Source organism: Notolabrus celidotus, chromosome 17 (assembly GCF_009762535.1).
Source record: "Notolabrus celidotus isolate fNotCel1 chromosome 17, fNotCel1.pri, whole genome shotgun sequence".
In the NCBI taxonomy this organism is placed as follows: domain Eukaryota; kingdom Metazoa; phylum Chordata; class Actinopteri; order Labriformes; family Labridae; genus Notolabrus; species Notolabrus celidotus.
Window position 1 is genome coordinate 30,721,510 of NC_048288.1, and position 14,299 is coordinate 30,735,808.

At 40.0% G+C, this 14,299-nt stretch overlaps 1 protein-coding gene across 3 annotated transcripts; it reads right to left on the bottom strand.

Annotated features, from left to right (window-relative positions):
* Nucleotides 1-374: 374 nt before the first annotated feature.
* On the bottom strand, nt 375-10,947 carry cip2a (cellular inhibitor of PP2A). 3 transcript variants are annotated; one of them, XM_034706565.1, is made up of 23 exons: nt 10,845-10,863; nt 10,646-10,702; nt 10,276-10,378; nt 8,969-9,116; nt 8,388-8,500; nt 8,143-8,237; nt 7,958-8,054; nt 7,728-7,850; nt 6,637-6,782; nt 6,456-6,531; nt 6,107-6,328; nt 5,622-5,784; nt 5,401-5,548; nt 4,790-4,889; nt 4,581-4,699; nt 4,321-4,489; nt 4,157-4,225; nt 2,842-2,952; nt 2,550-2,746; nt 2,313-2,426; nt 2,124-2,206; nt 856-995; nt 375-728 (listed from the first exon to the last, which is right to left on the bottom strand). In XM_034706565.1, the coding sequence occupies exons 3-23, from the start codon at nt 10,375-10,377 to the stop codon at nt 582-584; spliced, it is 2,682 nt and encodes an 893-aa protein (XP_034562456.1). In that variant the 5' UTR covers nt 10,378; nt 10,646-10,702; nt 10,845-10,863; the 3' UTR covers nt 375-581. The 3 variants fall into 3 exon arrangements, with proteins under 3 accessions (XP_034562456.1, XP_034562455.1, XP_034562454.1); XM_034706564.1 differs by having other exon boundaries at nt 447-728; nt 4,157-4,231; nt 10,845-10,947; XM_034706563.1 differs by lacking the exon at nt 10,646-10,702 and having other exon boundaries at nt 447-728; nt 4,157-4,231; nt 10,792-10,905.
* Between the last annotated feature and the right edge of the window lie 3,352 nt (nt 10,948-14,299).

Consider the following 14,299-nt stretch of genomic DNA (forward strand, 5'->3'; position numbering starts at 1 on the left):
AAAAACACTGAAAACTGAAACGGCTCGTTTCACACACATTTACAGAAAGGTGGAGAAATCAGAACAGGGGCAGAATGGATTATTTTCATTCTCAGGGGGTTTGTAGACAGGGACACAGATTTCAGGTAGAGAACCATTAAAAAGTCCATTTTGCATGATATGTCACCTTTAAAGTAAGGATTGCATTCCCCGATCTAATCTGACGTCATTCTTTGAAATGAGTAATATCAATTCAGAAGATAGGTTGTGTTTTATTCTCTTACGTCCGGTCTTCACTTTTTAATTTATTTTGTGTATCAGGAAACATTTAATTTAAAGGGATAAATCCATTTTTTGGGGTAGTTGCACAAAGAACAAGTTTTAAAAGCACACACTCACATCACTCATTCATTTATTCATCAAATAATAAAAACACAAATATGACACATACAGATATTTCATCATGACGATGCTTTTTAAACACAGATTAAGTTAAGAATAATGAATAATGTGTGTTTTATTAACGACAGAGTTTTAATTCAGTTAAAAAAGGATCACAGAGTTTTTTAACGATCATCACTCTCTGGTTCTCCGGTGTGTTCTCAGAGCGACAGGTTGACGTCGCTCTTCAGCTTGCCGCTGCTCAGGCTGTGGATCATGGAGATCATGGCAGAGTTTTTATTCAGCTCCTCCTCTTTCTGCTTCAGCTTCGTCTCCAGCTGACTCTTCTGCAGCTCCAGAGATGAAGCCTGGACAAAAATGATGAATGATAAATCAGGAAACATCGCAGGCACAGTGTTTGAACGCATCAGTTTCAATCAGACAGACAAATCAAAGACAGTGGCACCAGATTAAAACTGGTCTCCTCTTGGTTACCTTGATGTTGGCGTCTTTCCTGGCCTGTTCGGTCTTGTTTAGCTCCTTCCTCAAAACGTCCACCGTGTCCTCCAGGTCTCTCTTCTCCTGATCCTTGGCTTTTACCTTCTCCTCCTTAGACCGCAGTTCACCGCGCAAACCTGCAGAGCGTTTATCAAAGACGATTGAACACCGGGAACTGAAATATATCATTTTACACGGATCTCTTGACGAACGTTTGCTCGATCTCTGGATTTTAATCACGCCGTGACAAAAGGCACCTTTCCCCAAACTCCAAACACTATGACCAAGAAATTCCACCAAGGACTTCAGGTCTTTTTCAACAACAGGAACCAGGGTCTAAATTTAGTTCCTGGGAGGTTAATCTCCCCTTGAAAAGCCCCTGCTTGAGGGATGGTGTTCTTCAAACGGCCAGGACCTCTAGGGGGCGGGGCCTGCAGTGCTGAACGTTCCCTCAGTGTTTTTATTTCATCCTCCGTCCATGATAAAGTTACACACACCTGTAATTCACTTGTTTTAATAACTCCTGAACCTCGGTCTTCTCTGAGCCCGATAGTGTGAATGTGTCTCTGTCAGCTCCCGGTGTTCCATTCTGAAGAGTGACCCTGTAAACTGGAGACCTTCAGCTGAACGTGTCAGTGTTTGTGGAGTTTACACAGCTGTTGAAACACAGAGGAAGTTCCTGGGAATGCAAACTAGTTTAGTTTTTATTAAGATTTCAAAATATCCTCATCAGATATTTAATGATGGTCTAAAGACGTTTATGAGGGATGCATCCGGCTGAGAGTCTCCAGTTAACAGGGTCGCTCTTTAAACTGGAACACCGGTCCACCTTTGACATGACTTTAAAATCCTCTCGCTTTAAGTCGAGCGTTTCGTCACTAGAGCTCGTCTCCTTCCAAGTGTTGATTCAGTTACTTTTCCTTTCCTCCATACGTCACTGGCCTGATTTGCATCATCTTCCCGGGACTTCAGCCCACGTTCGAAACACAGACAACAACAGGGCCAAAGGAATGATTTAGTTCCTGAAAAGAGTTCTGGGGGCTAAAAGACCCTGGGACTTCTGGTTGAAATGCTCCTTTTCAAAGTGATATTTTCTGGTTTCTCTCCTCCTCTGGTAGTAAACTGTGTCTCTTTGCTTTGGGAAACACTGATCACACTTGAACTGATATTTTCTACTTAATAAACCCCAAAAACCCACAAATTAAAGGAGAGAAAACAGTTCCAGCTGCAGCCCTGAGTTCTGAGGACAGAGCCGTCAGACCGACCTGTGATGTCGCTGCTCTTCTGCTTCAGATCTGAAGTGAGGGATCTGACCTCCTCCTCTCTCTCCGCCAACACTGATGTGACCCTGAGGACAAAGAAGAACCTCCATGAACGTCTGAGAGGATCACTTCTGGCTGTACTTTTAGACTCTGAGATGAGTAACGGTTCTAAACGAGGAGAGAGAGGATTACTTCTCCTGATTCTGTTGCAGCGCTTCGTAGTTCTTCTTCAGAGCGTCGTTTTGTTTGGCGAGCGAGGTGTGAGACGTCTGCACCTCCTTCAGCAGACGCTCGCTCTCGTTGAACCTGAGAAGGAGATTAAGGAGACTCTAATCTAACAATGCTTCCGTTTAAAGCAAGATAGATGAAGACATACCATCCTCTGAGTCATGACAGGGGAACAATCAGAGGACTCTGTGTGTGTCGGACCTGCTCAGCAGGGCGTTGTAGGCTCCTTTGAGGTCCTGGTGCTTAGCCGAGTCCTGCTGCAGCCTGGCGTTGTGCTGCAGCAGGACCTCCATGTCGGCCTTGGAGCGCTCCACCTCCAGCACCTGGTTACTCAGCTCCACCTGCAGGTCCTCACGCCGCCGCTCCGCCTCCTTCAGCAGAGAGCCGAGCTTACAGGCCTGCAGAGAAACGCACAGACAGGAAACATCAGAAATCTAAGCGCTCTGAAAATGAGTCCAGAGTCCTCGGCGTGATCAAAGCGTGTGAACGTCACCTCGGCTTCAGCTTGAGCTCGTTGGAAGCGATACTGAGCGATGAGCCGGTCGGCCTGAGAGAGAGCCAGAGCCTTCGCCTCCAGCAAGTCCTGCAGACCGCTCTCCTTCGACTGATGGAGACACAAACAACAAAAGGAACTCTTCAGATTCAGCTCACTCAGATGTGTTCAGGTGTCTCTGTTTTCATGGACAACACTTTTTCTCAGCCAGTGCTCCTCTTCAAGGAGACGGTTTTATTTATTAATTCATTCATTGAATCATTCGTTTCCATACGTCTGAACAAACGGACAAGAACGTGCAATCAAATAATGTGATCAATATATACTCACAGAATTAGAAACAAAACTAAAAATATCTAAAATTTTCAACTGACATTCAAAATCTTTAAATGCAAATATTCTGGATTTTTTTAATATATTTTTTTTCATCAGAAGCTTGATGACATTCTAATAAAAACATTTGCAAACTTTAAATGAAATCCCAGGAAAATGTTATGGAAACTTTTGGAAATTTTTTAAAGAAAATTTATTTGGAATTCTTCAATTTAAATTTTTGGAAAACCTTTTCTGAAAATGTTCTATAATATTCTAATTTAAAAACTTGGACAATTTCTGATTGAAAATTTAATTCAATTTATTTTATTTTTTCCAATAAAATGTAAAAAAAATGTGGAAATTGTTCGGCGGAAACTTTCAGGAATTTTGCAGAAACTTTGAAGGATTAACAATGGAAATTTTTTAAAATGTAATTGGAAACTTACAGAAATTTTCAAAGAAGCTTTTTGGAATTGTTCAATATAAACTTTCAGAAAATATTTTATGATAATTTTAGTATCTCACAACGAAAGTTTATGTAATAAGACAATGGAGAACTTTAAGTTTTTTAAGATTTTATTTAAAAAACTTTTTTTTTTAATGGAAAATGATTGAATGAACGAATAATTTTTGGAGTAATTTTTCAAGAACTATATGGACATTCAAGAATTTTTAAATTGGAAACTTAACAAAATTTTATGGAAATGCCCAGATATATTTAAAAAGTGTCAGACGAATAATTTAGAAATTCTTCAATTAAATCTACTAAAAATGTTCAAGAAATAAGTTTTAACATTTTTTTAATGGAAATTTGTGATTTTGTTTAAAACTGAAAATTAAGGGAATTTTCAATGGAAACTTTGGGAAATATGATCAAAACTTTCTAATATTTTCAGAATAATAAAATGTTAAATATTTGTCATCTTACCCTTCTGTTAAGTAAACATTTCTGAATTTATTTTTGCATCAAATTCTTTGTCCTCTGGTCAAACACACTCACCGCAAATGCAGAAAGCTTCTGTTCATAAACGTCGATGATCTCAGACACGTGAGAGGTCTTGGAGTGTTCCTGTAGCTTAAAACAACAAAAGGATTTCATCACAATATGAACACACACACACACACACACACCCACACCCACACACACACCCACACACACTTTACCTCTAATCCGTTCTGTATCTTCTCAGCCAGACCGTGCACACTCCTGCTGGGACCACTGGAGGAGTCCAGGATGCTGGAAGGCGGGACTTCCTGCACTGCAACACGTTTGACTGACAGCTCTGCCTCCCGTTGGCGATATGCGTTGTTGGCAGCGATACTTTGTCCCAGACTTGAGGAATCAGAATATCAGAAGATGTGACGTGTTGGTGGGTTTTAATGTACAACACTTATTTTCCAGCTGCTGCAAAGAAAACACTCACATGAGCGAGGGGAAGTCCGGGAGCGGCGTGGCTTCAAACAGCAGAGAGAGTCCCGTCTGCACGCGCTCCCTGTGGTGGGAGGTCAGAGCGAGAGAGAGGGGGGTCACAATCTTCTGATCCTGAAAGAAACACACACACAGATCATCCAGAGCGCCAACAACACGTGTTCAGTTAGCTCTACGGTGTGGAGGTGAGGTGTGTGTGCGTACCTGTAACGTCCTATAAAAGCTGGTCTCCATGTCCTTCACCTGCTGCCTCAGTTTGCTCATCAACTCCAGAGTCCTCAGCAGAGCTTCTGCACACACCTGACTGAAACACACACACACACACACACACACACACACACACACACACACACACACACACACACACACACACACACACACACACACACACACACACACACACACACACACACACACACACACACACACACACACACACACACACACACACACACACACAAATCATCCTAAGGCTGCATGTCTGGTTTTAATGCAGTGACTTCCACTACAGAGTCATGTCTGTGTTTAATGCAGGGACTTCCACTACAGAGTCATGTCTGTTTTTAATGCAGTGACTTCCACTACAGAGTCATGTCTGTTTTTAATGCAGTGACTTCCACTACAGAGTCATGTATGTGTTAATGCAGTGACTTCCACTACAGAGTCATGTCTGTGTTTAATGCAGTGACTTCCACTACAGAGTCATGTCTGTTTATAATGCAGTGACTTCCACTACAGAGTCATGTCTGGTTTTAATGCAGTGACTTCCACTACAGAGTCATGTCTGTTTTAATGCATCCTCAGCTTTCACTCACCTGAGGTCGTTGTCAGAGCTGGGGGGAAGGCAGGTGAGGGGGCTGTTGCTGTGACAACAAGAGAGCAGCGTCTCAACCTGTGAGAGGCAGAGCTGGGCGCTCACCTGACGCGACACCAAAGATCTGGTGGAGTCCTCGGCGCACAGGAGTGTAAGAGTTAAGGCCTCTAATAAACACTCAGACACACACCTGGAGATATCATGAAGTCAGGTAAAGGATATTCAGGAGGAGGCCGATGACGTGTGTGATGCGGTGACAATGTTTTCTCAGGTGAGCATCTCCCCGTGCAAGATCAAGACCCTCCAGGAGTTCTAACAGGACCGGGAGCAGCATTTCTACGAAGCTCAGCACAGAGTCAGACAAGGTTTCTGCTCCCAACGCCTCCTGAGAGAGAGAGAGAGAGAGAGAGAGAGAGAGAGAGAGAGAGAGAGAGAGAGAGAGAGAGAGAGAGAGAGAGAGAGGGGGGGGGGGGGGGGAGAGAGAGGGAGGGGGGGGAGAGAGAGAGAGAGAGAGAGGGAGGGAAGAGAGAGAGAGAGAGAGAGAGAGAGAGAGAGAGGGGGGGTTGAAGGAGGGAATGTGTCAGTGTGTGTGGTGTGTGTGTGTGCGTGCGTGCGTGCGTGCGTGCGTGCGTGCGTGCGTGCGTGCGTGCGTGCGTGCGTGCGTGCGTGCGTGCGTGCGTGCGTGCGTGTGTGTGTGCTTTCCAAACCTCCAGCAGCTCATTCAGCAGCTGCAGAGCTTGCAGAGAGCAGGACTCTGCGCCCTCTACAGGCGAGCTCAGCCACTGCACCAGGGCGATCCCACCGTCCGCCTCTGCCCCTTGTCTGCGACCCGCCGCTCTGAGTTTGGGTCCTGCCGGTCTGAAGACCACCTCGCAGAGCAGTGAGCGCAGACCCGAGACGCTGCACATGGCGAGGAGAAGCTCCAACATCTGCGGACGAGAGCGTGGATGTTTTATTGGACCCTTGTGTTGCTCTAGTTTTCACACCTCTCCTCTCCGTGGTTTGGTTTGTGGCTGAAAGATGTGTGGAGGTGTGAAAGTGTTTATCTCGTCTCACCTTCGCTGCAGAGTCCGGATCTTTTGACTGCAGCACTCCTAAAACCTTAGACGCGCACGCTGAGAAGTGCTCGTACCTGGAAACAGGACACAAAATCCTTCTTAAACTCTTCATGCACAGACACCTTGGTGTTCTTGATAAATAAAGTCCACTCTGCGGTTAAAGAGAAACGTCGGTGCACCTGACGAGGTAGTCTGCGATCTTCGGGTTCTTCAGCAGGTCCACTAAAAGGTCGACGGAGTACTTCCTGGTCAGAGTACCGTCACCGTTCACAATGATGTTAAAAACCAGCTGGAACGTCTGGTAGATGTTTTTACCGTCAAACAGCTGATGGGGAAAAAACAAGAACAGGAGAATCATCAATGGGCGCCGTTTGTAAAGTAACAGCAACATTTCTCCACATTTAGCTGTAAAATGTCCAAAAAATGAAGAGGGAATCTTTAAAAGTCACTTTTTAAAATCACATTTAGAGCTGAATTTGTCTATTTAACATTTATTTTTGTTGTGACAAATATATTTAAGATAAAATCAATATTAAATCTATTTAATTCTAAATTGAAATAAAAGTGGTAAATAAAAAATATAACTATAACTGTTAAATATCAAATTTAAATGTTCCAATATAAATATTACATATAAATGTTAAATATTTAATATAAACATAAATGTTAAATATCAAATACAAATGTTCCAATTTAAATATTAAATATAAATGTTAAAAATCGTATTTAAATAATAAATATAAATGTTATATATACATATTAAATTTAAATACTAAATATAAATGATACATATAAAATGTAAATATTAAATTATAAATATAAATGTAAAATATAAATACTAAATATAAATGTAAAATATAAATACTAAATATGAATGTTAAATATTCAATTTAAATAATAAATATAATTTTTAAATATAAATATTATATATAAATGTTAAATATAAATATTAAGTTTCCAACTTTAAATTGAAATGTTAAATGGTTAATATATATACATATATAAATGTTAAATATTCAATTTAAATAATAAATATACATTTTAAATATAAATATTAGATGTAAATGTTTAATATAAATTTTAACTTTAAATTCAAATGTTAAATTTTTAATATATATACATATATAAATGTTAAATAGAAATAGAAATAGAAATCTTAATCTGAATGTTGCTCTGTGATCCTAAATATTTAGCTAATATATAAATTCACGCTGCCGCCTGAAGCTTCATAAGGTGACGTCATTATACCGACCAAGAGTCCACAGCTTACCTTTTGTCCGACCTTCTCGTTCAGCGTGAGGCTGGCCAGGATGGACAGCGTGAAGACCACCACAGTCAGACTGTTGTGAGCCAGGAAGTTGATCAGAGTGCGGTAAAATGGCTTCACATTGTCCTACAAACACACACACACACACACAAACAAACACATTATTAACACAAACACAAGGCGCAGATCCTCCACGTATGAACACATCACTCAGTTTCTGTTGTGAGTCTCACCAGAGACTTGATGTGACTCTGCACCGAGTGGTTGTCCCGACACAGGTTGACCATGAGGCCGAGGCACGGCATGATGACGTCATCGTTTTCAGACTGTCTGTGATGGAATACGACGTTGAGTTAAATCATGTTTTCATCCTTTGAGTGATTACTTCAAACGCAGAGAGGTGAGATGTGGATCTTACATGTTGGTCATGAGGAAGGTGAGGAGTTCATGGATGTAGTTTGTGGACGGGAAGACTTGTGTGTTGTACGTCAGTTTCTGCAGAACCTGCAAACACTGGAAGATACACACGAGACAACGTTACAGCAAATCGAATTATGACAGGGTTTATTTTGCAAAGGTAAGAAAATTGAATATTGAGCCTAATGCATGACACTTTTCCTGCATTATAACCTAACAAAGAAAAGCCTGCAGTGATGGACTTACCTGCAGTACCAGGGGCTCTCCTGGGGTGGCGCTGTGGTAGTGGATGACAGAGGCCAGGGTGCTGGTGAGGTTGTAGCTGCTGTGAAGGATTTCCCAACCGGCGTCGTCGCAGGCTGAAGAAGAAGAGGAAGAGGTAAAGATGAAGAGTTGTCCTTCTGTTTTCTGCTTCAGGACTCACACAGAGATTCAAACACTCACAGTTTCCTACATTCTTAAAAAAGCAGAGGAAGAAGGATTTTGTTGACAAACTTGTGTAGGATCACATCACCTACAACTCTTCGTTTTATAACTTCATCTTGATCTGTATTCTGCATCACAGAAACATCTTTGAAAGACAACAAAGATACAGAACTGTCTGACATTCGGGGAAAGGACAGTCCTGATGTCTGTGTGAGATCTTGTTTGTTTACACCTGACACCTTGTATCTGTCTTTGGAGGATTCTCAAGAGCTCACTGGATAAAAAGGTTGCAAGCGCACGGACTAAAAACACGCTCTGGGGCCTTTCCTGTGATGTAAACATGAGAGAATGTAGCTGATGGTGTGTGACTGAAGTGAGAGGTGAACACAGGTGAACTGTACCCAGCTGTGCCAGCAGGGAGATGATGGAGCTCGTCAGGGTGGGGCTGGTGTTCTGGTTCCCGGCCAGCTCCACCAGCCCGCTCACACAGTCACCGGGAAGAAGCTGACCCGATGACAGCAGCTGGTCACATTTGAGTCTCGAAACCTCCTGAAGGAAACACAGCAGGTGTGAGTGAGTTAGTAACATGAAGTATGACAGCAGACAGTGTGAGTGTCTGAAGAGGGAGACCTGCCTGCAGGGTTTATCTGGATTACAGGACGTGTGGAGGATCTTCTTACACAGGAGTTAGAAGATGAAGGGTGTGTGGGAAACAATTTATGTCAACTGTACAGTAAAGGAAGATCAAGCACTATAGAGAGGCAAGCAGAAATCATTTTAAAGGTGCATTTTTTCTGAGATTAAAGACAGAATTCTGATAAAAAAAGGAAACAATTCTGATTTTAATCTCAGGATTATGACTCTTTTGTAGATTTCTGAGGAAAAAATTAATAATTCTATGATTAAAGTCCCAATTCTGAGTTATAGTTCTGATGAAAAGACATAATTCTTTTTTATGTGAATTATGACCTTTTTTATGTGAACTATGACCTTTTTTAAAATCTAAATTATGACCCTTTATCTAAATTATGACCTTTTTTAATGTATGACCCTTTTTCTCTGAATTATGGCCTTTTTTAAATCTAAATTATGACCTTTTTTAATTCATGACCTTTTTTCCTCTGCATTATGACCCTTTTTATCCAAATTATGACCTTTTTATCTAAACTTTGACCTTTTTAATCTGAATTATGACCTTTTTTAATTTATAACCTTTTTTATCTGAATTATGATTTGTTTTTCGCTGAAACATGACTTTATTTCTCTGAATTAAGACTCTAATCTTAGTTTAATTACTGTTTTTCTCAATTGTGATTTTTTTCCCCCCTCATAATTCTGACATCTTAATCGGGATTATGACCCTTTTCCTCAGAATTTTAATATTTTCTCCTCAGAATTATGACTCTTCTCTGATTTATGACTTTAATCTCAGAATTGCCTTTTTTCCTCAGAAATATGAGATTAAAGTCATAATTCTGACTTTAAGCTCTTAAATATAAATCAAAGTAATAATTCAGAGGAAAAATACATAATTACTCTTACAGTAATCTTATCATTTAAATAAAAAATTACACCTTAAATTCTTTATTTTGCTTTTTCGCTCCCCCATAATGTGTTAATATTGACCCTTATCACCTTCCGTACAGTCCTGTAGTTGGGAAGAAGAAGAAGAAGAAGAAGAAGAAGAAGAAGAAGAAGAAGAACTCACCTCCACTTGTTTCTGAAGCTGTGCTGTATTCTGTGCCGTCCTGCCCTCTCTGTACTCCTGGACAGCCAGCAGCAGAGACTTTAAACTCGTCGTCATGTCCATCCTGTTCAACACACAGCGAGGGAACACTTAAACTCTCAGAACGAGGCTTTAAAGGGACATTAAAGAACATGTATCGACCTCAAACCTGATTCTCTCTGATGCTACATCATGCTATATAAACAGAAGTAGCTAGCAGTTTAGTGGCAGAGTATACTTTACAAACTAACAGAAAACAACCTTTGTATTTTTAACCTGAGCTCATCTATTATAAACATAAACATTAAATATATTTATAATAATATATTATAAATTTATAGTTTCAGACGACCTGCAGGGACTTCTTCATACAACGTCAACAACAACCGGCAACAACTCCCGCTCCGAGCTTCGAATGGAGAGAGGAACGTACCATGTAGAGGAAAAGAGGGGGGGGAGAAACCAACTTAAATATACATTATTAACACTTATACCGACCTTTATGAGACATGAAGGGATGAGTTACACTTCTACTCTACTACCTGACATACATTTAAAAAAAGGTATAAGATTTAACACGTATTTACAATGAAATGAAAAGAAATATAAGCACAGTGCACCCCTTTTAAAATGTTACTACAAACATCACGCGAGAATCTACGGGATTTGAGGTGGAAGCGCAGAACAGCCGTTAGAGCGCCCTTCACAATAAAACTGAAATAAGCGACTTAAAATAAATTATAAAACATACAATTTAATTTAAAAAAGATGTAGTTATTGGATAGTTCCATTGTTTTATATTTACTTTTCGTAAAATGACTATATTTAAATATTTTTTAAATACTTTTTTTAATGAACTTTGTTTATTAGAACTTTTTGACATAATTTGACATTTGCATTGAATACTTGTAATTACCAGTGTCATATAACCATAACAATAAAACAATATAATCCTTAAATAATAAGAAAAAAGTGTAATAATAACAACAATAATTATTATTATTATTTCCACTATAATAACTATAACAAATATAATAACTATAATAACCATAACAATAATAAGAGATTCCTTTACTCGTCCCACAAATTTCAAAATTCAATAATAATAATAATAATAATGATAATAATAACAACAATAATAATTATTATTACCACTATAATAACTATAAAAATAATAATAACTACAATAATAATAATAATAATAATAATAATACAAAAAGCAAACAAATGAATTATTACACTATATACCCGTACGCATAAATGTATACACACATACATATCTATGGAAAATAAAAAACAATTGTGATAATGTGTGTTTACACAAGCAAATAGATTCCAACAAGGTAGGAAAAAATAACAATATTGACAATTATTATAATTTTTTTTTTCTTTTTACTTTTATGCCAGCAACACTTTTTTTTTTTTTATTTATATTTTTTGCCTTTTTTGCATTTATTGTATAGGACAGCTGAAGAGAGACAGGAAATGTGGGGAGTAGAGGAATCGAACCAGCGACCCCTGCGATGAGGACTGTAGCCTCTGTATGTGGGGTGCTTAGACCGCTAGGCCACCAGCGTCCTACACTTTTTAAAAATATGGAGATGCACAACAAAACTAAAAAAGTTGTTTAATGCTTAAAAAAAAACACCTGGAGGAACATCTTCCAATTAATGAGGTTAATTTGCAACCGGTAAGTAACATGATGGGTAAATAAAGGACACTCCTGAGTCCAGAGTGAGGTGTGGAGGTCAGGAAACTCAGTGGTGTGTGTGTGTGTAGGTACTGTCAGATGCAAGCATAACGAAATGGATGCAATGTACCTGTTAGGAGGGAAAGAGAGTCAATTAAGGTGCAGGAGTGTAAATAACTTCAGCACACCGGGCCCAGGTGTGCTGAGGTACTTTTTTTTTTAGCTCATTAAAGCAAGCTTTTTTTGATTCGATCAAAGTAACAACACAGAAAAATAATTGAAAACAAAATGTAATTTTATTAACATGTTTTCATTCATTTGCAATGCCAAGAAAATATAACTTTCAAAATAAAAGAAAATGATTGAGGACTGTGCGCTAATCTTATCCGATGGAAATGTTGAACATATGTCGTTTAACATGTTCCACCATTTCATCTCATGACCTTAAGACTACTACTGCGGTTGGACCATACCCACCACAGATATTTTCCGCTTCTTTGTTGATTGCAAAGAAATCAAGCAGACATAAAGATACATGTTTCAGATTTGCAAAAATAAAAGTAAGAAAGAAAAATGTCCAAAAGAGCTGCCCTGTCTGTAATGAAGGTGATGCTCGACAGAGAACAATGTAAGACAACATGTGGCTCGCCCATGAGCGGTGTGAATGTGTGAAACAGACAGGATGTGAGACGTTGTTGTCCACAGACAGACACAGAGTGATATGCGAGATGATTCTGCATGCATGGACTAACAGGTATTGCATAACGATCAGAATATGTTTTCAGTTTGCCCCCCACTTCCTTTTTTGCACATCAGTACAGCCTCAGTCCTGCTGACCATGTCAGGATTCAGATTCACAGTGATGAGCACCACAGTTTTTCTCACACACCAAGCTCCCACGTTTTTTCAATTCTGCTTATTCTATTATCTACTCACAATCAGTTCCCTTTCTCACATGTCACTGAATATCTGATAAAATGCAGGCGCCAGAAATATCAGAGCTGGTGAGTAATAGTATTCACATACTGCCCGACTAGAAGCTTAGACTATGAGCGCATGGGCGGTACACCTGTTTAACAGAAGTACACTGTTGTTGCAGTTAGTTCCTCTTATGCTCATTTATGTCAAAGTGATCATTATTCTCAGAAGTTTAGCTCTTAAAGAGAGGATGTGACATCATGATTGACAGCCCTGTTGACCAATGAGGCTCCTGCAGCTTCAGATCACCAGAGTAGAGGAGGAACAGTGAGAGGAAACAAACATGGTTTCTGTCCAAGCGGCTACCTCTGGCCTCAAAATATGAAGCCCATGCGGAAGTGTTATAAACTGCAATACATCGAGAATCCGCTAGAGGCTGGTTGCAGAAACACTGGAAACCACATAGACATGAATGGGAAAAAGACGATCTTTGCAGCATTAATAAACATGTTTACAGCCTGGTTCAAAAAACAGCTTGGCCCTATGCAGCTAATCTCTCTATCGGCACACACTGTACGGGGGGTGAACTTTTTTCTGACGCGACGGTTCAGAAAATATTAAGATTACGAGTTTTTGCCCAAATAAGGACATGACTGACTTGACTACCGGTCGGGAACACATAGCTGTTGGCTAGGAGGCTCAAACTCCGCCCCTTTACGTCACACTCTGCCTTGTTGAGTTCCGCATTTCCAATATGGCTGCCCCCGTCGATTGGCTTCAAATCAGCTCTCAGGAACAGACGGGTGACGTCACGGATACTGCATCCATTATTTATACAGTCTATGGTTACAGGATGCTGGACCAGACGTCACTGAATTGCCGGTTTTGGAAAGTGGAAATAAACAACGGCCAAGCTGAGATAAACTGCTTCTTTAGCATCACTTATGATTTAAAAAGTTAGGAAGTGGTTTATATGGAATTTAATATTTTTCACAGCACCCTAAAAACTGAGTTCCCCCCTTCAAAAAAAAAGAAGAGAAAAGAAAAAGTGGAGCGCTGTGCATTGTGGGAACAGTACGGGAGGCAGACTGGTCCGATGCATACTGAGAAATTTTCCCGAATCAGTACGACATCCGAGAAGTTTTGGCTTACTGCAGATTTTGCTCTTGTTCACATACTGCATACTGAATTTTGGCCAAATCAGTACGTACTGCTAGTATAATAGGCGGTTTCGAAAACAGCCATGGTTTCTGTCCAAACAGCTACCTCCGGTCTCAAAATATGAAGCCAACGCGGAAGTGCTAAAAACTGCAGTTCATTGAGCATCCACTAGAGGCTGGCTGCAGAAACACCGGAAGCCACATACACACCCATTCAAAGAAGACGATCTTTACAGCA

What these genes read in the sequence shown, in the direction of transcription:
- cip2a (XM_034706564.1), bottom strand. Translation starts at nt 10,377, where the DNA reads ATGGACATGACGACGAGTTTAAAGTCTCTGCTGCTGGCTGTCCAGGAG. An exon ending in GAGAGCCCCTGGTACTGCAG is followed by an intron (nt 8,238 to 8,387) that starts GTAAGTCCATCA and finishes TGTATCTTCCAG; the next exon opens with TGTTTGCAGGTTCTGCAGAA. An exon ending in AGAAGCTTTCTGCATTTGCG is followed by an intron (nt 2,953 to 4,156) that starts GTGAGTGTGTTT and finishes TGTCTCCATCAG; the next exon opens with TCGAAGGAGAGCGGTCTGCA.